The 26509-nt window shown below is 30.9% G+C and overlaps 1 protein-coding gene across 4 annotated transcripts in view; it reads left to right on the top strand.

The window, feature by feature from the left end:
• GluClalpha (glycine receptor alpha 1) overlaps positions 1–26039 on the top strand; it is a 704157-nt gene extending 678118 nt beyond the window's left edge. For 3 of the 4 annotated variants that reach the window (XM_085809817.1, XM_085809816.1, XM_085809815.1), the window contains 3 exons: positions 8393–8527; positions 9942–10366; positions 11748–26039. In XM_085809817.1, the coding sequence (XP_085665943.1) occupies positions 8393–8527; positions 9942–10366; positions 11748–11975 (788 nt within the window). In that variant the 3' untranslated portion in view covers positions 11976–26039. The remainder of the gene's footprint in view (positions 1–8392; positions 8528–9941; positions 10367–11747) is intronic. The other variant, XM_085809818.1, reaches the window with a different exon arrangement.
• Positions 26040–26509: the final 470 nt, after the last annotated feature.

The following is a 26509-nucleotide window of genomic DNA, read 5'->3' as shown; positions in this document are numbered from 1 at the left end:
AAAGCTCAATTATCTTGTACTAGCTTACTCCAATAACAATATATCCGTCCTCCTGCAACAAATGGCATAATTAACAGCTACATTGCTCAGAGCAATTATTTTGAATTTTGGCATTGTGTCAATTACCATACTACTTGATTGCATTATATAATCTAATATTTTTTGTTAAAAATATACCTACTGATTACACCAAATTCAAATTCTACTGCAGTTCTCAATGAGAAAACAAAAGGATTCTGGAATCTGCATAACCTAGGAGGACTTATTCCCTGCATTCTTCGACGTCTGGCTGCGAGTCGTATGAAATGCAATATACTAATAGCAAAGGCCAAGCCTTTTGTGTCAAAGTGACATAATCCAGGTCATAAAGGTTTTGGATTGGCAGTTGCTTCTACTATGCGTGGAAATAGCATTATTGAACATTTTATCGACTGGCACTTCGAGAATCGAAATTTGCTGCAGCAATAATGAACCTATGAGAATTTATACAATGAAAACCATATCAAGCTGAAAAACAAAACTATTTCGCTGCTTTGAGTACTGTATTCTTTTTTAGTTCTTTTTGCACAGTTTTCTTGCTTTTATGAGAAAGAAATAGGAATTATAATACCGACTGAAGGCTGCCTAAAATTTGGAGGTCTTAAATCTTATCTTTTTGGGTTCAGGCGATAACCAGAAAGTGTAAGGAACTCCGCATGGATGGAATTATAGCTGGCTTTCAAAGGGTATAGGTAATAAATTTTAAATAAACTGTAATATTTACAGGCTAGCAGAATATTCCTGTATTAGTAATTCTTAATGTTAAAATACTGCAACTCTCTTAATGAAATCAAATCCAGAACTTACTTCCAAATTGTGTTACTTTTTAAAGAGAACTTTAATCTCTCTGAACTAACACATTGCAGTTAATTTTCTAACCTTTTAGAGCATTTTCTGCTTAGCGCAAATCCTTTTAATTGGACGTCTTAAATTCAAATTCTGTTACAGCCTTTCATTTAAATAGTTTCCATGGCGATTAATGATGTTGAAAATAATTGAAAGCATCTGAAAGAGTATTAGGCATTTGTAACATGTATAATATTTAAGAAATTAAGAGAAAATGTCCATAGTATTCTCGAGGTTTTTAAATTTGGTCCTTCTTGAAGGAAATGACAAACTACATGGCTAGTCATAAAAATATTGTTACGAATTTGATATTTAATTAGTTAATGTTGGTAAAATTATAAATAAAATTGTTTTATTCCCCGTGCAGTGCAGCGCGTGACGAATATTAAAAGAAGGCTAGTCCAGAAAATTAAAAATACAAGAGCGCGTGCATTTCACATTAATAAACAAATATCTCTTTTTGATTTTGAGAAATTACTAGAACAATCGCACGTAATTAAAAAAGCTTATAAAAAGGAGGAAAACCTCTCAGTTCAGTTAGGTAGTTGTTGTTTTAAGAGTTAGTTTAGAAAACTGCACTTGTTGACTGTAGCGAATTCGCGGATTAGCTTTTTCCAGCTGTTTTGAATTAAGTTCTGTTGAATGTTTGAGTAGTTAAAAGATAACTATTATTACTGTACGAATGAGATATTGTATTACTGTACGAATATCTTAGGGAGAAAATTTAAGCATTTTGTTTTATTTGTTGTGATAATCATAAATTTTGTTCATTTTTCATCGGACTTGCGCATTCAATTCACAACGAACCCGTACGCACGCAACAATATATAAATAGCGGTGAAGAAAAGAATTTACGTATTTCCATTCAGATATGAGAAGCAGTAAATGGAAGCTACAAATATTAAAAATTGCATATATAGCAATAATATGTGATCATTTATGATTAATCAAGGCTTAATTTTTAGTTTGATTTAGCTAATGCTGCATAATGTATCAACACAATCATGTATTTATAATATGATAAGTAAATCAAAGATAAATTACTCTTCGTTCAAAAGAAATATATTTCAGATTTCAAGTGGCTAATCACATTCAAAGAATAACGTTAAGGAATTGAATTGATAAAGAATATGGGTATTCGATTATTGACCAAAAAGTAACAAGCAGCATTAAACACACGTTGTTTCGAAATAAAAACCTCCTGGAAACTTGGTAATCAACTATACGGGAAAAAGCTGCACCTGGAGCAAGGAAAGCTACACACACACACACACACAGAGATATATATATATATATAAGAAATCCATGAGCAAAATTACTTTAGTACATCGATTTTTCGGCTGTTCCACGCTCCTGAAGCTTAAAATTACACTCATATTTATTTATTAAATGCGAAAGATCGTAATTACCATTCGCGGCCTCAATTCAACAACCTTGATTATGATTCGATTTATGGCACTCTTCGCCAAGTAACCTTCCGCAGGTTCGAGCCTGAGAGAATAGACTATTGGAAATCGAAATCCAGCCGGTCTCTAAACGCGTCGCCTTAGCGTAAAAATCGAAACTGGTTAAGACCACGAGATCTTCAGTTGTTTCCGTAAGGGGTGGTTATTTTTTTGTTATTACGTTATTTAACTTTGCTGATTTCGCTCCTCAAGGCGTTTAGTACCCGTTTCCTTCTGCTTTGTCACCGTTTCCCAGATCGTTATACGGAATCTTTCCCTCTTTCTTTTGCCTCCCTTTTCCATTTGGAAATTTTTAACCCGTCGTTGCAAAAATTCACGTTTAAGTTTTTCTTTCATATTTAACGGGCACAGACAAAGAATTGTGTGTTTTTCTAAGTGTGATTTCATCTTTCTTTTGAGAAATATCACGATTCCTTTAATCGATAGTAAGAATGAAAATGTAATTTTAATGAAGCTGTATCTAAAGGCCTGAATGTTGATCTCTGTAACAATAAAATATAAAATGTGTGCCACATCTCAAGTATTTGTTTTCTTTTATTTAGTTTCGAATTAAGTTATAAAACTGTCATCAGCTTAAGGTCTAACTGTGGCTGATAGAGACTAGACAGTTAGCAGTTTTTTGGATTTGATAATGAAGAGTTCTGTTCAGGCAGCATTTATTAGCCATATTTTATCACCATCTATTTTTAAAATATTGATCAATTTTATTTAGCATTCAATTCGAATATGAGAAACAATAAATTTAAACTACAAGCGTTGCAAATCTTTCGCCATCTTCATCATCGCTTGCGCACAATCAAGATGTGACGTTAGATTAATTAAAAGGCTGTTAAGATGTGACGAATTAATTAAGACGCAATTAAGATGTGACGCAGATAACATGTGACGTTAACGAATAATCAAAGCTTCATTTTCAGTTTGATTTCATTGACTGGTCACTACGTATCAGAAATATGATGCTATGAAATTACTCTTCGTTCAAAAGAAATACATTTCAAATTACATTCAAAGTTATAGCACAGATTTGTATAATTATTCATTTTATTCTTTATTTGCATAACTTTTCTTCGTTACGCTGATATTCAGATTATTCAAAAACATAAGGTAGTAAAGTATTTTAAATATCAAAATAACAAGTTATGCAGTATGACAGAAAATCTCATGACCGGATAAGAGCGATCAAGCAGTTGCATGGCATATATCAAGAGATAGTAATTAAATCAAACAAAAGTGGTGGCTGACTTGACTAACTAGCTAACAGGAAGAATATAAATGTAAACCTTTACAGAAATGAAACATCTCGAAAACAATAACATAAAAATATAATAATATAATAACAAATAGTTGAAAATTCTTTGATCTTTTTCAAGGAGCAGCCGAAACATTTTTAACAGAGTCACGTTTCTGAGACATATATATATGGATGATTGTAAAAACAAATTCAAAAATAATTCAAAATAATGTGTAAATAAAAAGAAAATTTAAAGGAATATAAAATAGAAATGCAAAGCCATTAATTTTTTTTATTTTGATTTTTTATATTAAAAAGAATGCTATTAAAAATCAATTTTTTGTTTTAATTTTTCTTTAATCATTCATCAAGATATAATCTGCTTCGAAGTTACCTTAAGCATATAATACTGTGCAAAGCTCCCCCGTTACAGATTTCTTTGCTACTGAAAAAGTGGGACTTGTACGTGCTTGCACTAGAAATCGATAGAGTCTTGACTAAAATCTATGCCAAATACAATGTTTTGCTTTGTCTAATTTTATTTAATCCTGTGCAAAATTTAAACAGTATAAAATTAGAATCTTTGAAATTAGAAATCATAAAAACAAAGAGCAAGTTTTAAATTAATATTTTTCTAATAAATGTTGAATATATATATATATATATATATATATATATATATATATATGCTATCGTGAAAGGCCGAAGTTGGAGAATGTCGATATTCCCCGATGAATGTCAACACATATTAAATACGTCCATGAAAGACCGAATATATTCGGTTATATTCTTATACATTCGGATCATCACCGTTATATATCGACAAGCACAGATATGCTGTGGTGGAGGTCGAAACGAGAAGGCGAGAAGAAAGATGTGTTCCACGACTAAATGCAGTTGGTAAAAGAAGGGACTGTTACGCATTTCAAAGTGTCATAACAGTTTTTGCAATAAATAAGATTGCATAAAGTCTATCATATAATCAAATAAGTTTATTATTGATGTTATTTTCCTTTTAGCATTTAGAATTTACCTTTCGTTTTGAGTTCAACAGTTTGTCTGCTGTTACTTCAGCTTTCTCTTATTTTAATATATATCATAATATGTTACTTTTATATTTAGCATTTACCGTCAGTGCATGATGAATGTCAATATTTGCTGTTGTAAGTGAGAAAAAAGACATTTTGCAAACATTTTGGACGATTATGTGAATGTCGACATTCTCCGGAGAATGCCGACTTTTTTCAGGTTTCAATCTTTCACGGTAACATATATATACATATATTTAAGGGAGAACTTTTTTCCTTCTCTATTTTTCTTTCGACTTCTAATATTTGGGAAAAATATTCCTAAATCCTTTTTCATTTTTGTTACAAATTCCTTTAATTCAATCCCTCTGAAGCTTTCCGGCTTGAGATAATTAATATTTAAGACAATTTGGAAATTTTTAGTATATTCCAGTGTAGAATTTCCCTCATTATAATATTATTCTGCTAAGCCATTTTATTATTATATATACGCAGTTTTCTAGTACTTATTTTAATGGCATAACCTTCATTAGTTTGAAAAGCTGCTTGTCTGCCTTTCGCTATTGATTTCACAACATCGAATAAATATGACATTCCACTCACTTTATAATTCTCAGAAAGTTTGTTAATGGAAAACATTTCGCAAGGACACTAATAGCTTTCTATTATTCAAATTTGATAGTTCTCAGAATCAATGCCATTACAGAACGTCTCAAGGTAGTCTATTAATCCAGTCTGATAGACACAGAAATTATTACCTCCTAGTATTATTATTTTATCTCTTCTTAAAATTTTATTTTCATCACCTTTTGCGTTTCCTAGGCTGACATTTTGAATAGGCTGACATCATGAATGTTTATTTCTTTTTCTAAACAAGCATGCATTGCTTATCTCTAAAAGAATGACAGAAATATGAAGAGACAGAAAGAATGACAGAAAATAAAAGAGGGTTTTGGTTCTCAGTTCTATATTTATGGCTAATAGCCATTTAAACATTTAAAACTTAATCGTTGCATTATTTAACTAAAATATGTGTAGTTAAACTAAATGATGAGATAAGTGATTGTAAAATTTAAAGGGTAATAGATTTGATATTCATGCTTTGTTGTTCTTTCTTCTAATCACATCTGAATAATTACAGTTATTCCTTAACGTAATACTCAAAATCCTGATAAGTGATCCTATCGTTAAAGATTTAAAAATCAGTCTAATCAGTTTTAACGTTCAACGGCATAATTATAGCAACAAAAGAAAAACTTGAAATCAATTATTGTGGGTTAGGTTATTTAAATAAGGCAAAGCTACGATCGCTATCTGCTTAATACAAGGGAAAGCTTCGTGGAGGGTTTTCTGGGGGAAACTGGCCTGTATTCACTCAGTTACTCCAAAAATGATGATTTAATTTCTTTAGTTTTCATATAATTTTCAGTTTTTGAGCTCTTAACACGTAAGACTCCACAATACTCTATTTATTTAATATATTTTTAAGGCAAATACAATGATAGAGATAATTTTTATCGTAGATAAAAGTGATTACAGATTACATGTCACAAAAGGTTTCTAAATTTTAGACAAATATTGAAACTTAGTATCTTATTCGACTAGAAGACTACATACAAAGAATCATTAATTCTTATTTCATATTTTATGTCCTTTACTATTCCAAATTATTTTTCTCAAGGAAAAACATTGGAATAAGTTATAGATAAAACATTTCAGGCGTAACGAAGTCAAAAATCAAATGCGCAAAGCAATATATACGAGTCTTTAGGTACTCATACTATTCAAGTTTTAATTGTCCTTTGAATAAGCAACTTTCTTTCAAAAGTAAGGGAATTATTTCATTTTCTAATGCGTGCCCTTTCGATGTAAGAGGTTAATATATTCAGCTAACTTTGGAATATCTGTAATTCTATTTCCGGTAATGGGGTGGTTTCCCAAGCTTCCCAGCTTCGAAATGTAATATTTCCTACGATGGTGTTTGAACTATAATGTGGCGAACAATAAGTTTTCGTTTTTTATCTTAATCTCGTACCTCTCCCCAGTCACCCTGTAAGGTTTATCCAAGTTTGTTTAACAGTTATTTTAAGTTAAAGCTACTTTCCTGTCCTTCTTAATTTCAGTTTACAATTTCCTACTGGAATGCGTTTTTAGAAACGCACTTGATGAAAATGAGTAAAAGTGGTATTTAAGTCGAAGTTCCACTGACTTTGTTAGAGAGCCTCAGAGTTTCTGACTAGCGCGCATTTGCTTTTTAGCTACGTCTCTCTCTACCTAAGCTGTTACTACGCTCGGCCGTATTTCAGGCCCTTGATAGCTTCGCCAGCTTATTTGATATTTAGGGGCCAACTACTTGGAATTTTGATACCGTCGGCTATATATTTTAGTTAAACATTAGTTAAGTTTTATTTCTTATTACTTTGAGTTCAAGCCCAAGTGGAGGCTTTGCTGTACGCTCTGAGAAAGGAGCCGACTGCACCTTCTGATTTTGAATAATAAAGCGTAATTAACCCTTCTTGAGCTTACGTCTATGTTCCCGAAATCAAGCGATTCTTCGCTTATCTGTTCACGAGATTCCTACATATTTAACTGTTAGATAAAAGGGTGGAACCCCACAACCCTTTAAGTGGGGTAAAATTAATCGTTTATAGCATTCCCGGGTGATACAAGCGCTTAGATGACAGGCAAATTTGTGGTTTGGTTTGATTCAGTTGATTATGGCAAAGCACACTAGGATTATCTGCTAAGTGGAGGGATGCATTTGTGGAGGCCTTTCTAAGAGAAAATGGCTGGTAGAATTTGGGGTTCAATCCTCATACATACGCTGATAATTTTTTCATGTTTTCTGTTCCTTAAAGTCTATCAATGCCCTACAAATCTTTACAAGGTCTTAAACTTACAAGAACTTTTTCGTTACTTGAAATTTTAGTGCAAAATTTATTGAAGAAACGTAAAGCTATACAGATTTTAGAAATATACAAATTGGCATACGTTAGGAATACCAAGCTGTGAAATGATATTTCGTTTATTCCACGCACAATTTAACTTTGGGTTCAGTATTCCTAAAACTCGAACCTAGCCCTTCTGTTTAAGATAAAATATTAAGAATATATTTCAAACGGCTTCTTAGCACTGACCCTTTAAATCAGACTTGCATGTATAAGAGAACATATATAAGCGAAATTTGGTAACATTAAAACGTTTATCGGTTGTAATTAATGAATGGTAAGTGTATTTTTGTTTTCCTTTCCTCATACTTGCCGAGTATTAAGAGCTGTGTTACGAATAGGAAAGGTATTGCCTTAAGGCAATACGTATAGTATACATCAAAATTACAAATGACAAAAAGCATTTCGTATAATTATACAAATCACATAGTATCACATTATTAAAACTTAATACAAAATACTCCTCTGTATACTGTAATGTTAAGGCTGTGGAGAATCAGGTAAGTATCTTTGCATGATATTCCTTATCCTGAGAGCAAAATATTTTTGTTTCTTCGCAAGTACAGTAAAACTCTGATAAGTCGAATGAACCAAGTCGGATTTGTGTTAAAGAATATGAATTAGTTACTCAAATTTGCTACGAAAACTGAAAGTATATGTATATATTTATACATAAATTAAGATATTTGGCAATTAATAAATTTAAAAAGTGTTTAATTGACAGGTAACGAGTTATCAGAGTTCGACTGAAATATTTAATCCTTGTCTATATAGAACAAAATTTCACTTCAATTCGACTTAACAAAGTTTTACTGTATCTGTTTCTTATTCTAGACGGTTATACTACCGAAGATTTAGTTTTTCTTTGGAAAGAAGGTGATCCAGTACAAGTGACAAAGAATCTTCACCTTCCTCGCTTTACTCTGGAAAGGTTCTACACAGACTATTGTACTAGTCGGACAAATACAGGTGAGTTTGAAGCAAAATCACTATTTTTTCTTAATTCTTTGAGAAATGTACAGGAAATGAAGTTTGATTGAATCACTAGTAAGTAAGTCTTTTAGATAGTTAAAGATTTAAATGCTTGGGGTTGGAAACAAGGAGGTAAGTATTCAATATCTGGAGGTATTTAAATCGTTTTTCAACTATTTAGAATCTATTTTCAGCTGTACGGAGGTTTATATTATGTACATTGAAGTACATTTTTGTGTTTTACGTAAACAGTAAGTGTATTTTCAATGTTATCGTTCTCAAATATTTTTTGTAATTTTAGTTTTGAAAATTTATGGCTATTACTTATATAAATAAATACAGTTTAGAATTTAACAATGAGGTTTTCTATTATCTTTCATTTCTGCCTAATGTGGTATTTTTCATTTGTTGACATAAAAATGACATTTATATGATAAATTTAGTTACTTAAGATTTATTTGATGTTTAAACATCCTTAATACCGAAAGTTTTTAACTACTATAAAACTGAATACATTTCAGATTTCTTATCTTTGATAATCCCTTGAAATATTTCATCCGCAAATGAAGGGACATGTAAAAATAATAAGAGCTGCATCAGGTATACCAGCATAAGAGCTACGTCAGCAATAATAACGTAAAAGCTACATTCACAACAAGATCTACATCAGCGACAATAGCATAAGAGTTAAGTCAACACTAACAACATAAGAGCTATATCAGCAATAAAAGTTACATAAACAAAGGAAATGTAAAAATAATAATAAAGACATGCAGTAACAATAATCAAATAGAAATTATTAAATGCTTTTATAAAGTATTTCCTGCCCTATTTTAACGTTTCTTTAAACGGTCTCCATTATATTGTAAAAACAATAATTTCCTTACAAAAGTGCGTTTTAGTATAAGAAATTAGTTAAGCTAAAACTGTTTAATTAAACCATTCAATGTTAAAAAAAAATTAATGCATTTCCAGAAACTGCAAACTTTCTGAAAGCTCATTTGAAAGCATTGAGCATAAACTTTACGGTTTTTAAATATAATTAAATATAGAATTCAAAGTAACTGCTCAGAAAGTCTTTTGATTCATCATGTTTGTCTTTAACTGCATTTCAAGAAACTTTAAAAAAACTCGCATCCTTTGCGAATTAGGTAAATAGATTATTTTTATTATTCCTGATCTTAAAATTCCATGTGTGAAATGTACGTAAATGAAGCGTATTAGAAGATTTAAAATGTTAGCCGGATATTTAAATAGCTCTAACCTGAGTATTGCTTTACGACTGATATGTTTAAAGGAGAAACTCGAATTTTTTAATGCTAGTTTATATCATTGTAAGTACAATTTCAACAGATCTACGCTACATTATTTCAATGAGGTGTTCTAACAAACGTAAGTTTGTCTTCCGCAGGAGAATACAGTTGCTTGAAAGTGGATCTCCTTTTCAAACGGGAATTCAGTTACTACCTTATTCAAATCTACATACCTTGCTGTATGTTGGTCATCGTATCCTGGGTGTCGTTCTGGCTGGACCAGAATGCTATTCCCGCACGTGTCTCTCTTGGAGTGACCACACTGCTGACCATGGCGACTCAAACGTCTGGTATCAATGCATCCCTGCCACCCGTCTCTTATACCAAAGCCATTGACGTGTGGACAGGAGTCTGCCTGACCTTCGTGTTCGGCGCTCTGCTTGAATTTGCGCTCGTCAATTATGCTTCTCGAAGCGACGCGCACAAAAAGAGTGCCAAAGAACAACAGAAGAAGCAGTGGGAGCTGGAACATGCAGCTCTGGAAGCTGACCATCTAGAAGATGGAGCGACGACTTTTGCTATGGTAACCATTCTTTAGAACAATTAATTTAAGTAGTTATTATTAACGCTTTGTTCATATTTATTCTTTAGCTTGAGAAACTCAGCTGAAAAACGTATAAACCTTACAAATGAAAACATTGGTAAGTAAACAAAATGCATTAATGCTAAAACATGCCCTCTGCTGCATTCTCTAAATCATCACAAGTGAATAAATGTGTACTTGTTGTGAGTGGATTGCCATGCTCGAATGCAGATCCACTTTTCAATCTAATGATTGGTTTCCTTTCATGTGTTTTAATAAGACCAGTGTATTTGAAATAGACAAAACTACTGAATTAACGTCTAATTCAGTGGTTCTCAATTTCTTTTGCATCATGCCTTTCGTCATTCCAAGATATATATATATATATATATATATATATATATATATATATATATATATATAATGAAGCAGACTTAAGATGTAATAATGTAAGAATGTTGATTGTGTAGCTGTACAGATATTGATCCATAATGAAGAGCAAACAGGGCAACCGAGACAGATTAAATATTCCTTTGACATTTTCGGCCACAATTCACTTGGCATTTATTTCAATTGACATTTGCAGTCACAATTCACTTGGCACTTTAATCATTCCTATTTCAAACATCGTACATTTTTATAGCTTTGCGGTGAGAATAGATACAGCAAGCAGCGGTCTGGCTAGACTGAGGTGCAGAAAGCAAGTGCATAGTTATCCAGTGTAGAGGCTTATTAGGAGAAATGATTCAGTTTATGTTCCGAATTCGCTACGTCATCATCGCTATGTAATGAAGAATTAGGGATCTATTGATAATTTAAGTTATAATTTTGATTTGTTCTTATCTTACATATAAGATCTTATGTCTACATATATGTGATCTTATGATGTTATGTTACATATCTTACATATTTGATTTCTTATCTTACAACCTTTAGTTAGATTATTTCTAACATGCTCGTAAATTAAACAAAAAAAAGTATAGAAAATGTTGGTATATGCCAATATCTGAATAAAATATTTTCTTTTAAATTAATATGTTTTAAATACTTATCTAAGCATTTCTTTGAATACCTATGAAAATAGCTCTGCTTCAAGCTATTTGTCTCTCTTTCTTTTAAACACCCCTAGTTTCAAGTTAATGAAGATTTTACTAATGCAGATCTTCACATTTTAATATATTTTAAAGAATGCATTAATTTAAAATTTGTCGAGGCCAGAAAATGTTCCTGGTATTTTAAGGGAGGTAGTTAGTTGCACTGACATAAACATGAACTAATAAAATTACTTGTTTATCAGGTTCATTACATATCATTGTCGACTCCTGGTCTAGAGATGTGCATGCATTTATGTCTCAATTGGCTAAAGTGTTCTTTTTTCCAGAAGCCCTTGGTGCACCATCACGGTGACCTGCACGCCGAGAAGATGCGCCAGTGCGAGGTGCACATGAAGAGCCCGAAGGTGAATCTGTGCAGAAGATGGATGAACAGGTTCCCTTCCCGCTCCAAGCGCATCGATGTCATTTCGCGTATTTTCTTCCCCCTCATGTTCGCACTCTTCAACCTGGTCTACTGGACCACCTACCTCTTCAGGGAGGACAGAGAGGAGTAGTCTACGACAAGATACAGATCATCCAGACGTGAAAAGAAGTTTAGAACCTCTGTAGATCTCTCAAAGCTACGGAACCGAAATCAAGATCATAGTAAAGTGTAATCAATGGTTTAAATCTTGAATTCATGTGAAAAACCCAAACCGTTTGTCCCAGTTGAAGCCCCTGCCATCTCTGTATCTGTAATTAAAATGTTTAAGCTATAAATATATATATCTATGTATATATATGCACATGCATACGTGCAAAGGTTTATATGTATATGTATATGTATATGTATATGTATACACCTATGCATACCTATATACACACACACACATATATATATATATATAAAGATTTAATGATGTGTGAGAAAAATATAGTGTGGTGGGATTTTAAATGTGAAGATATATAAGAGAATTTCTGAGCCTTATAAATAAATTTTCAAGGCTAGAATATTTCCTTCTCATTTCAATCATTATTCGTATAATTTCGTAACCGAATTTTAATTTTTAAGCACATGACTCCCGAATTCGTACTAATCATAAGAATAATTGAGTCGCCAGCATTTAGAGGCATCTATCTGAGATTCTCGCCGTACTGTTCTTTAAGATGTATATGGGTTTTTCATATGAAGTATCAAGTGAGGTTATCTCCCATAGGGAGAGTGGCATGGATGTACCGAAACTGTTTAATATCGAAGACGAAAAATTTACAGATGCATCTACATTGATGACTAGAATGACACATCTCAGTATTGCTCAGAATTGAGGAACAAATTCAAAAGTAAGCTTTATCAACTGGCCTGGTGATGGAATCTCATCAGGCAGAAGATAATCATTTAAGAAAACTACTGCAAAGAACGGACACGGATGCATGTGGCTGGACTAAACAAAGTACGACAGAAGTAGTAATTTTTGTATTTAAGTATATGCTACGTATATGAATAGTTGAGAAACTGAAACGAATATGAAAGGTATTGAAGAAGTAGTTATGTATCACACCACGTTTACATAATTTCTCAACTACTACAGCAAAAACACTGTTTTGTAGCAACAAAATTTAATGTTTTGGTTTGAAGTTCTCAAAATAAGCCAAATTATTGATTACTTACAAAACATATTTCATAAGTAATATTTTGATTGTAAGCTTTGTCATGAGTTATCGAATAAAAAAAATCTAGCCGCTTTCATCAGTATCCATTCTAGAGTTTTCAGATCAAGGTATAGAAAATTGCAAGCTTTCATTACAGAAAATTCAAGATCACGGAGGTCATGATTACTGATGAAATATCAAACTGAGTGCCAATTTTGTCATTGTCGCGCCGCGCTCCCTATCTTAATGTGTATAGTCTCTGTTTTCAGTAGTGAGTTTCGTCTATGCTGGACTAACGCGTAGATTTGAGAATTTTAGGAAACAGTAGAACGACTGAGTGGTTTTTGTATATCTGTCAAATCGTTCATCTGAAATTCCCTAATGTTCCTTCGTATAGAAACGCAAAAATTTCACACTAAGAACTATTCATTCAAGTTTCTGATAAGGAAATCTAATGACTGGAGACCTTTTCATAGTCCAAATGTCAGTCAGATCTTCAACTATTATCCCACTTTATGCTTTTCTTGTAACTGATATCGAAAGCTTTTGTTATATCAGGGTCTAAAAATATTTCACAACTCGTTAGATGTCCGACAAGGTAGTTATTACTCTGGCTATAAGTTGCATAATAAGTCGACCAGAGAATATCATCAAAGTCCTTGACCGAACACAAGTTATGATTTTGTGCATTTCCATACTAAAGCGTCATACTGTTTCATTTCATTAAGAGCTTAATTCAATTTGAAGTGAAAAAATGATGTTCCGTATTATACCCCGGTGAAAGGTAAGGTCCTTGCTTCTTCAAAGACTTTTGTTCAGTTACGTCTCCTGTCATGAATCTGATCCTATCATAATTTTAGCGCTCGGCGTTCTGTGCAAGCGCTTTGATATTGCACATTTATAATGTGCAAATGATGAAAATAACCCAGCTGTAGAATTTTTCTCGTATACAGTTACTAGGGTTAGAAATCCTCCTATATATCTAACGTTGTTAGTCCTGCGTTAGAAGCATGTCGGCAACATTAATCAAATCCAAGTTGTAATGTCAACGTAATTTACCTACCAGGTTCATACGAATCATTTTATCGAAATATTTTAGAAAGGTAATTCTCATCACTACCAATGCGCCAACACTTTTTTTTCAACTATGTACTTTGTTTTCATGCACAATGAAATCTCGGTTACAAGATCAACATATCTTAACCCGTTTCTTCGAACGTTAGATAGTTTCTGAATAACTAAAGTTTTTGAATAATTATTCTACCTGTTCAAACTAAAGATTTTAACACTTCTGTTGAACATAAATTACGTAATAATTATTACACAAATTCTACTTTAAAATGTTTTAATTATTTGTTGAAATCAACGTTGCTATGTCATGGTGAATAGTAAGGCTGCTCTTAGAAGTATAAGCAGTGTTGATTCCGCAAGGCCTGCAGTGCTGTGCCTTTAATACTAAAATGTATTTAATGAATTGACTACGTATGTAATCGAGATTTATAGTTGTTTATTCGGTACTGTTGGCCACTGGCAAAGAATGACTTGTGAAAAGAAAGTTGCCGTTTAAAGTGCCATAATCGTATTTGAAATAATGAATTAGAACAGCTAAACAGAAATGAGCTTATTTTATTTTCTGTCTCATTTGTACGCATTTGATCTAGCGTCCAATATGTATCTCCTAAAAGGGTGATTCATATAAAACTCATGGTTTTTTGTCATGTATTTGAACAAGAATAAAGCTAGCAACAATTAATTAAGTCTCAAATGTAAATTCTATAAGAGAGGAGTTACTTTCATTTCCGGTTAAATACTTGAACGATAAATCCCCCTCCCAAAAAACGAACATAGCTACGCGTGTCGTTGCAAGTCCTTGAGCGTTTGTTGGAACACTGTTTCATCAATACCATTGATTTCGATGACAATGTCTGCTTCTAATTATCTAGTGTACTAGAACTCATATGTCCTAGGGCGCAAAGCCTATGATTTGAATCGGAACGTAACCAACGAATTTAACGGTACTTTTAGGAATGTGCTTCAACAAGTGGCGTGGAAAATAAACGGTTTGTTCAGCTGTGCCTTCAGAAAAAAAAAAGATGGATATTTTCACTGTTTATTGGAAGATTTTGCAAACTGTCAGACGTTCTCTAATTTTGTGGTATAACAAATCGTTGCTAACTTTATTCTTGTTCACATAAATATATAGTGGCAAATACACTTTCTTTATGCATCACCCCGCATAATTCCTTTATTATGTACATGTCTAAAGCTAGATATTACATTCTTGCTCGGATTATCAGCCAAAGAATGCATCAAAATTTATCCAGGAAAAAAACGAAAGAAATCATTCCTTTTCAGTGGTCTTCATTCTTCCGCCCTTTACTTTTTTTGAGAGAGAGGCAGAGAAAATGCATCTTTATTCATCTCAATTAAAGTTTTCCAAATAATGATCTTTCATTTTCATTTCTTCAAAGAGCGCAGCTGAGTTAAATCCGTTTCCTCTGTATCTAAATATTGTATCAAACTGTATAATACTTAAACAATAATAGTACTAGCATTTCGATGATACACAGTACAAAGTTTTAATTGCAATAATGAGATTCGTAGCATTAAAAATACTGCCGTGCTTCTTATATTACCATGATATGTCAATATTATTTTTAATGTGAGACCTTGACACAGAAGATTCCAAATCATCGTAAACGTGAAGGCAAACTGTATTTGGTTCACGTTAAGTCAAGTAAAATAACTATTTAAAGCTCATAGACATGAGTACAGCAAGTGATTAACATCAGTGACAAAAACTCTTGCCAAAATTTGGTAAAGAAAACATATCGATGGAAATAAGTGATTTTGTTAAATATTCCAGAAAACCACATTGTCATAAAAATGTCCAAACTTCCATAGCTTTAAATTTCCTTTACCTAACTTATTTGAAAGTAGAATATTTCAAAAGACTGTATGATTTTTTTTAATTACTTACACATTCCCGTACGGATTGAAAAATAGGGAGATACGCTCTAAATTTTAAAAGCAGATTGTTATAAAAAGATTAATCAAAGAAATAAATTTAAAATGCTCACCTGAATGACAATCATTTGGAATACTTTTTTAATTGATGAGAAGGATTATGAGACAGGTTATTAAATGATATTTTTATATTTTACCTTTTATCCCTTGTGACATTTTAAAGAGTGGCTGTTATTTAGAATGGAATGTTTAATCATGCAAAATTATGTAGTTTGCAACTGCTTATGATTCCAATTACCAAGGATTCCTTTTTATTTTTTAATATCTCTATTTCCGTTGTTTAATAAAGCTGGCAGATTTTGACATTTAGTTCTTAATAATTGCGTCGTAATATGCACATCCTATATATGCATTTGAATTATCATTAAAACTTATTTCATACAAATGTATGATGAGCTTATTAAAAATAAGCTTTACAAAATAACACTTTAAAGGTGTTTGAAACCTGATAAAACTATCGAATTTGCAAAAAAACAGTGCATATATCAAAGCATTTTCAAAACACAATTTATTTACTACTGTCTGCAAAATTAAATTAAATGCTATACGTTACAATGTTATTTATCGATATGATAATTTTCATGTTAGCATTTGAACTTTTAAAATTGACAACATAGTTTATTAAAATATTTGAACTAACTTTATTTTCTCCAGTAGTCTTACGATTGTATTAAAACGGCACTCTTTAATCGTTTTTCTACAGCGTTCTCTAAAATATTATAAAGAAATAAAAGTATATTTTCGGTGCATGCTTATTTCTGAAGTGTAAAGTAAGTAAATGGCACTTAACTTCAGGCACTTAACATTTATTCATAATTCTTATGAATTCTTCTACATTTTATCATTTAAATAACGTATCGTCTCAGTAAATGGCATGTTAAAAATGCTTTACTTTTTGTGAGTATGTGACTTTATATTTGTTTTATGTAAAATATACGTATTTTTGTGCACAGTTTTCTTAAAATGTTTCTCTCTTAATTTCATTTTCTGTGTCAAGGAGCTCTATCAGAGCCCGGTACTTTGCACATAGTTATTCCAAAAGTAACTTTTGGCTTTGGTGACTGTGACTTGCAGTTGCATGAATAGCCTTCACTGACGTTACGTATGGTGCATGTTGAGCAAAGCTTTGCAGCTACATTGATCCTACCTTCTACCACTCCGATATCGGATTAGGGATTTTGCCAGCCGAAATGTTAAGGTAGAGATCATACTGGTTGCAAATCTTTGCTTTGGTATTATTTGCGAAATAAAGATGTATTTATATTAGAAGAAATAGAGTTTGGGAATGAAGGAAAATTGTTGGTACGAAGAGTAGCTAGTCTGAATGTGATGAATCAAGATAAAATGTGCTTGGCGTGGACCTCGTAAATGATCTCTTTTCTTGATATTGAAAGAAAGACAGTATGCTCATCTGTATTGAATTTGTTGTGTAGAGTTTATTTCCATATATATATATATTTGGTGAAGACCGATGTAAATCCTTAATGCTGTTTTCAACTGATGTTATGCAATGAATATATTTTGTACAACCTTGTAAATCTCCGTTTATGCTGATACTGTACTTGTAGATTTATGTATTGTGTTAAAGGAACCGAATTCTGTTTCATGGTTGGTAAAACATCAGTCCGGTATCGGAGTGGTACAGAATTCGGTTCCAGGGCTCTTGTGCGCGGTCTTTAGCTAGTAGATGCAATTTATGCAGATTTCAATAGAAAATGATCTGTTTTCATAATCAATCCTATCCCCTCTCGTCCTTTATTAACAAGGCTGGATCTTGAAGTCTCGCAACGTTAAGATCATGTTAGGAAAACTTTTACAGCTAAGATGTATTCTAATAGTTACCTTGCTAAATATACATATTATAACAAGTATATGGATTTATAGAAATAAACATAAGATGAATAAATTATTGCGTTGTATTTAAATATTAATTAATGAAACGTTGCAGTGAAATTCTGGGATCCTGCTTTGTTTACTAGGCATATAATCGATATGTGCAATATAGAGTATATCAAATTGTCGTATTGTGCTGCGATTTATAAGAATAACCCCCTTGTTGACTCAAAAAATGTTACAAAGAAACTCCACGTGCTTCTGTATATTGTGGATTTTGTGAACAAAAACCATTTTGCGATTATTAGCTTCATTATGTATTCTGTATCATGTTTTATATCGGATGTGAGCAGAAGAAGTAGTTTGAGAGCTATCACCTGCAAAGTACATGAATGTCAAAGTCATACTAACGCAAGCACAAGTCTTTTACTGTAATAAAATCATTTTCGAACAAATTAAATGATGCATAGTTTATAGGAGAGCACTATATTCATGTTTCAATGTATTATTTAATAGAAAAAAAACTTTTAACTTTGTTTGAATTTTTTTTTTTTTGTTTCTGATTTTAATGCCATAGCTCTAGGTTTGTTAGAGCTGGCATAGGATCTTAATTGTTACACCTGAAAGTTTGAAGATTTTATGTACAAATCTCGCTTTATATTCTCTATAACTGGTTTTTAGAAACCTTTGCTACGATAGAAAACGGAGAATATGCCACTTTAATAAAGACTTCTGATTCTAAATAACCGGATTACAAGATAAACTATCTACTGCTCAGGTGTTTGGTTTAAAGATGAAATGCATTTCGTAGTGATGGCTATCACTCACCACGCCTGAAAAATATTTCATTTCTATAACTAGAGAAGAAATATATATAAATCTCAAAGTGAATATGTGCCAACTGATTGAAGAGAAAGTATATGCATCTAAGATGAGTTAGAAGTTTCGGAAGGAAATAAATAGGTTCAAAAGTACGAAAGCTTATCTCCCTGTTCTTTTTCAAATCTTAATTAATTAAGCCAATCAAATATTTATGCTACTTTTATTTTTTTTGATGTTATTTCAATTTTGCAGAAGAAAATTAGTTTGCTAAAATTAAGAGCTGTGTCTGAAATATTTTAGGTTTAAAATAAAAATTTAATTTTGATTCTCAGAGAAAATGCATCTGAAAGAAAAAGATTAATAAGTATATTTTCAATTAAACAATATGCAAACATTATCAAATATTTATTGTAAGTAAAGCACATAAAATAAGACGTCATACTGGTTATTTTGTTCGATTTATAAACGTGTGATTTTCCTTAATCTTCACTATATTAGTAATGGAGTTTCGGAACTAAATTAAATTCTCATTAGAAACTGCTTTCTGTTTTGAGTAGCGTTGCCATTCATGATTTAGAAAATTTATGACTGAGATTCATTTATATGTAAAGAAGGTCGATAATAGCTTAAGGCGGAAATTAATTTAGTGCACCATTATCTATATTCAAAGGAGATATTACATTTAAGCATTTTAATATATGTATCTGTTTCTGCACATGAAAAATCAATTTTTCTTAACCTGGACTGATTTTTTTGCGTTTAAGAGTCCTTAAGAAACTTTAAGAACATATATATATACATATTGGTTGAACTGCAAATATCTGCAAATTTTAATCATACCATTTTTCCGTTAAACTGCACTTTTTCCTCTTGGCAATAAATATTTCATTTCATATCATATAATATGCTTTTGGAATGCATTAAAATAAATGATGTTTCATGTCTTTCCCATTTTGTTTTATAATTTTTAATATCTGGATTAGTATTGTAAGTGCTAATATTATAGCTCAGATTATCACTAAGAATGAAGTAATATTGAATCTTCATTTTTTAGATGAATAATATGTACAGTTTCATCCTAATTAGTAATGGGCAAATAGAAAATAATTTCTCTTGCCCTGTGTTATAAATAATTACACCCTTGAACATATGAAAATATTTTTCCCTCCTATTACATTGTTAATTCTTTTAAATCTATTCATCTTGGAAATTTTATTTCTGTCATAAATTAAACCTGAAAATACATTAAGGTATGGATACTAAATAACATAGATTTTCAGAAATCATAACGAAATAATTAAAACTTTCCAAGTGATCACGGTTGACAATACATTATGCTGAAGCAATAGAAATTTGTCACTAAAGCTAATCATAGATTTCTATTAATCCCATAAAAAAGAGGCCTATTTGTTAACAGAATTTTTACTCTTGATAATACTGGTTATCTGTCTATGTTATTGGTGACACAACGTGTCACTCGCGAAAAAATTTACAGCAGTATAAAGTCTTAACAGAAAGAAGCTAAAATTCTTTACATACACTTGATAATTCGAATGTATGTTTGAAATCTGTATGATATTGTACCATATATTAGATTTGATGTTAGTAAATGTAACTTATTTCTTGAAGTATTTTTGTAAAAATGAGTAACCAGCGTTTTCCCATAAGGTTTTAGAACTTGAGACCCTGAAGTCGGGTACCAGGGTTCAAGTTCCGCTCCCATATATCCAAGTTCACTTTCCTGTAGCACTCGTGTCGGATCAGCATTTATCTTAGGATAAGATAATGTGGATCTAAACAATGCGTATCGTCCTAAAACACGAAGTCTTCTTAATTTCTCCTCTTAACAAAATTCGAATGCCTTATTTGCTCTATTTTAAGATGCTTTGCTAAAGTAAATTGTGCCCTGTGCTTACATACTTACAGCTACGAAATGCAAGGACGCAGTTTGAGATGCATGTCACTTTCAGTCCTAAATAGTCAACTCTTAAAAATGAGTAAAGGTTAACTTAGGTGACATGTAAATACTTTCAGTAAGGACTGAAATTCTAAAATTCAAAAGTTCAAAGTAGAAGAGAGTTCTAAAAGTGTCATGAAAATGTATTTCATGACATGAAGCAAAAATATATTTCCGAAATATTAAAAGAGAAGTAAAATAAACTTCAATCGAAAATTAAGAAAATATTTGGTATTTAAATGACATGCTTTTCCCTCTTTCCAAATTGTAAAGTGATGTTGCAACTATGGAAGAAAAGGCTGAGGAAAATACAATTTACGTATTATTTTACAACGCAAAATTTACTTATATTAATATAAAACTCTTATTTTTAGCTCGTCGCGTCTTTTTTCCCTGCTTTTTCATTTTAATGCACAATTAATTTATATAGATAAATTTGATACAGAAACTAATCTAAAAAATTTAAAATGATATGTTTAAGGATATATCTTAAAAGTCTTAATTTAAAATACATACCATAAATTCTAAATTATTTCTCAGTTGCACAGTTCATTTAGACTTATAGGTACATTATTTCTTGCCGTATTATTTGAGATAAATTGCTAATTTATCCAGTCAGTAAAAATAACATTGACTGAAACGTAAAATTTTCAGCGCAGTGTAATATAGAAAGTGACTTGATGAATAGATGTGACAGATGTGTAAAAAAAGTATATTACAAACTTTTAACTGTACACCCGCTTTAAGTGCAAGTTTATTTAAAATGTTAATTTCTTTCACATTACAGATTTATGTCTAAAGTGCATCCACGTTATATATAGTATATTTTAATTTAATCAAAATGCCAGAATAGTAAAAGCAAAAAGTAAGGCGAAAGGAAAAGGAAAAAAACGTCGGAAGTTATAAATATCTCTTGTTTTTAGCTTGATTTTTGAGTTGCTTGTTCTTGTTTCAGCAAATATTTTAACTTTCATTTGCAGTTAAAATGGAGTGGAATTTGTGCAGGAATTCGCTGAATCAGGATGAAAATTTATTTCTTAACTGTTATTTCTGCGAATATGTTCCAAACTGAAGTAATTTGCCTTCCTTCTTTTAATTAGGTTATTAAAGGAAATAATTTCGATTCGAAGTATTTTAAATAAAATTTAGACCTATGAAGGACTTCGTTACTAAGGTAACATCTTAATGTAAACAATACGGAGATAGATTATGTTAGTATTTAATGACAATTAAAATCTTTCGAGCGCTTGCTTATAATAAAATTTAAAAATAAGACATTAAAAAATAAGAATATTTTGTCGTTGATAATAATTTAATTTTTATGAGTAAATTATATTTCTTTAAATACGCATTTGAATCATTATTTTTTATTTTATTTTAATTAACCCTTATGCATGCATTATTCAAGGTACTGATAATTTAGTTACAGAGAAATAAAAATCCTTAAGTGCAATCGTGAAATATTTCAAAATTTTTTATATAACAAAAGCTCTAAATATATATTATCAATTCATGATACCCATTCTTGATTCCTTATGTAACCTCAATAAAGATATTTTTTGTTATTGATTGTTGTTAACAAAATTCAGGCCACACATTTTTGCTGTCAGAAAAGAGGAAAGTAATCAGTACTTTTATGCAAGTATTACGTATTCCATAGATTATGGTTCCTATTTGCAAAGATATGTATTAAAATGACTTTCAAACAGTTAAAATTGTTTTAATATTTTATAACACCTTTATCAATTCGACGCTCAATTTTAGAAACTCTACTTAAGTAGTCATTTTGTATTTGTATTTAATGAACAAGCAGACATTTTTTGATTCCTATAACTGTGCTCTTGTCTTTAGATAAGAATGAATGTACATACGTTAAGCTTACAGAATGGTAGATTACTGCCTCTGAGGAAGGTTTTTGTAAATATGTAGACAGTGTTGATAAGCTAGTAGACAATAAATGCGTACATAGTGAGTGACTTTTCACTCGTGATATATGTTAGAGCTTTGTTCATCCTTTCACTGAAGTACTCATTTAGCTGGCTTTAGCTCTATCATCTAGATTATTCTTTAGAAATGGGAAAGCAAATGTTTTGCTGTCGATATTGCAACTTCCATGCCAGTTATTTGCATGGAACATGATTTCATTGATAGAAATCATCCTGAAATATTTGCTCAATGTAAAAGCAGAGTAAAAAAACTCTCATCGTCTAATTCGATAACATTTGAATATTAAAATATATTATGGTGTTTATAAATATACATTCATATGTACTTTTTCAACTTATATTCTGTAGTTCAGAGTTTCCCAAACCATCCTCCACGAAACACTTGCTGTTGTATGTCACTGAAAATGTAGTTCTGAAGTCCAAAATTGTTTACACTTACATTTCTAATTAAAAATTCTTTCTCATCATAAGTAATGACTAAGCGTACTAAAACACTTGGCTTTTATATAAAGCTTCAGTAGCATATGTGCTTTCAAAAATCTTTCTGCGCTTGCTTGAATTAAATAATTCAATGTTAATATTGCATAGCCGATTATAATGCAATGAGTACCAACGGCTTTTACTTTCTGTGTTTCTATAATGTGTATTTTGTGAAATTGAAACCATTTAGCCTAAGCAGGCAGAACTAAATATGCAGAAATAATCTCTTTGTAAATATTTATCATATCGCTTGCTTATACTATAATTAAAAACGTAAATTTGGTGGTACTTATTCTGAACCCCATATATGTTCCATAAGTTTCAACAATGTTAATTTAGTTCAAGTCAAAACTTCCTCTTAAAATACATCCTTCACTTTGACATTTCCCAAAGTCAAATATAATATAATATATATATATATATAGAGAGAGAGAGAGAGATATTAAAAGCGTTCCGTGGTCATATTAGTTTGGGAAATACTGCTCTAGCCAAAAGACTTACTGTTATGGTTTTTCAAATTAAGTTCTTTTACTTCTGCATTAAAATATATTTGATCCTTAAATGTTTCTAGATTATTGACTACGAATTAATATTAGATTAAATATATGAAATTACTAATTTACTAAAATTGCCTATAAATCAAAACGGGAAAGCAAAGTAAATAAGCCCTTAACAAAAATCTTCTAAATTATGAATGGCAACGGTAAAGCAAAAGCTCTAAATTTTATATTAGGGGATTTCGGTAAATTATTGGGTAAACACTTTACTGCTTAATATTATATAGGATATATTTTAACATTAAGCATGTGTTTTAAATTGAATAACTTGTGTAGCCTCCAGAAGAATAATTTATGTATATAAACTATGCCTGCCTTTACATGTAATCCTATCTGAAATTCATAAGAGTGGAAGCATCCATTTCTAACATAATATTCTTCTTCCGTCATAGCAACGCATTTCTATCTTTTTAGCCTATTTTTAAAACGAGGTATATATAGCTACGAATGAAACAAACAGTTTCAATTAAAAGGAAGTGTGTACTGAAGTTCAACTTCGAAGATTTTATGGCATTCGTCTTGTTAAAAGACTTAATATTACAATTATTTTAACAAGGAAATGAAAGATCTTCGGTGTTTCAGTAGTTAATCAAAATCTAACAAAACACATCAAAACACACACAGTTTATAATTATTTTCGTGAAAAGCAAAAATTATTTTAAGCTGACAAAGTTCCTAGAAATCAGATTTTCATGTCTAAAATATTTCATTGTTAAATCCGGCAATTTTGCACTTTCTATATAAAACTTACGCTGAAAATCGCTAATTAAAAATATTAATAAGTTTATTTCTGCAAATCAATTTCTGCTGTGCATCTTACTTCAGTTGGCTGTCGCTTGTTAAATATCACGACAGACCATGATAAATTACGCATTTCTTGTAACATATATCTAAAATCCGCTTAACTTATTATTATTATTGATAATAAATTTAATTATGTTTTGAAGTATAGGTAGCACGAAGATTTATGTTCAAAACGAAAGAAACAGTTGAGACGAAATGGCATTTTAATACATTCTCTGGCATTTCTTTTAAGATCTATCAAAATTATCGTAATTACATGGAGAAAGAGTCGTAGTCCATATCTGGTAACGAAACTAGATTGCCCTACGCGATGCTTGAAAAACTCAGAAAACGTTTCAGAACGTTTTAGCGAAAATTGTGAAATAATACAAAAGAACAAATTTAAAAACTGTGAAGTAATACAAAAGAACAAATTTTACAGGTCTTCCGAATTTCATACTCTACAGATATTTCAAGTATGGACACGGCTGAGAATGAAAGAGAGAAATAAAACGATTGTCATCAAACTTATCTCTATTGCTACAATTCGTAACTCTTGTGATATTAAAAAATTTGCTTTTTCTCTGAAAATCAAAACATTTAAGCAGTGAATTTGTATTCAGTGTTAATAGTTTGCTTAAACAATGAGCTTTCGTTCTTTATATTTCCTGCTCTACAAAAGAATAACCGAGAATTGTTATTTTGTTTCTAGATTTGCATGTACAGTGTAAATAATTCATTCAAAGTTAATCAAGAACTGAATCGTTTTATAGAGGATAATAATTTTTCGGTTATCACTTAAAATCAACACCTGTTTTATTTTGAAGCCATATAATTAAAAATAATTCATGTTATGTACAATTTAAGTGACTTTTGCTTGTCGGTGTAACATGTAAGGTACTTACTAGTAAATTTTTGTAGAGTCAAAAATTAAACACGACAAGCAAGCTTATAAATTACTGCAATCAAATCCCGATGTTCTATTGATATATAAATATATATATTGTTTGTACGTTAAAATATTTACATAAAGATATATTAATAATAAATATAATTATATATTCTAGAGGTATATTTCATATATGTGTTTGAGGTTCATGTCTTTCAAGGGAACCTCTGTCAAGTATAATTTTTATTCTAATTATAAAATGGCTAAAATTCATCCTATATCTAATTTTCAGATTTCCTTCAATGCTTTGGCGATTCAAATCTTGATTTTATTCAAAATATTATTTGCTTTTTAAGGCTAAAACAGTAGAAATTGTAAGCATTAAGTTGTGTAAAATAAAAATATAAAAGTGTATGTCTGTTTAATAAAAATATTTAAATATAACTCAAGTAGATTTAGTGCTGCTGGCAGCTTGCTTAAGTTTAACTATTTGACCTATTATAAACGCACGCATTCCATTATGTATACAAAAACGAATGATTTACTGAAAATTTCAGTTTAGAATATGTATGAAGAAAAGTTTTTGATCTTGCTGAATATGATTGCAGTTGCTTCCGATTGTTTGTACAGCGTTGATGAATAACGAAAATGGCTATAAAATAAATATTGAAAATAAACTTGTTGTTTTTGTGTTACTTTTGTGTCTTGCATTATACAAAATATCACTTAAAACAATATACTTTCTTTCAGTAGCATGTATAGAATAAGCTACTTGTTTTTCACGTAAATAATTATATATAACTCCTTATGAAGCATATTATTTATCAAAAGAAAACATTAATCGCATTTTATGTAAGCAATGCTTTACATAAATATTTCATTTCAGTTTAAAAGAATTTTAAAATTTGTGAATGAAAGATTAGGTGGCGTGATGTCACGTTTCAGTTTGTTACTTTGGGTCATTTCTTAAATGAAATGTCATTGCCTTTTTGTGCTGCATCAAGGGCTTAATTTCCAAAATTAGAAGTGCCGGAGCGCTATGGAAGACTGTCAACAAGGGAGGAAAAATAAGTAAATAAAATAACTGAAAATTAAAATAATTAATTAAATTAAAACGAAAAGAAATATAAAGAGAAATAGAAATTTAATAAATTATTAAATTAAT

The sequence above is a fragment of the Stegodyphus dumicola genome, chromosome X2 (genome assembly GCF_044657685.1).
Source record: "Stegodyphus dumicola isolate Sdum_Otavi_A_Nest chromosome X2, ASM4465768v1".
Classification (NCBI taxonomy): Eukaryota; Metazoa; Arthropoda; class Arachnida; order Araneae; family Eresidae; genus Stegodyphus; species Stegodyphus dumicola.
The sequence above is the reverse complement of the archived record's forward strand: the minus strand, read 5'-3'. Positions and strand labels throughout refer to the sequence as shown.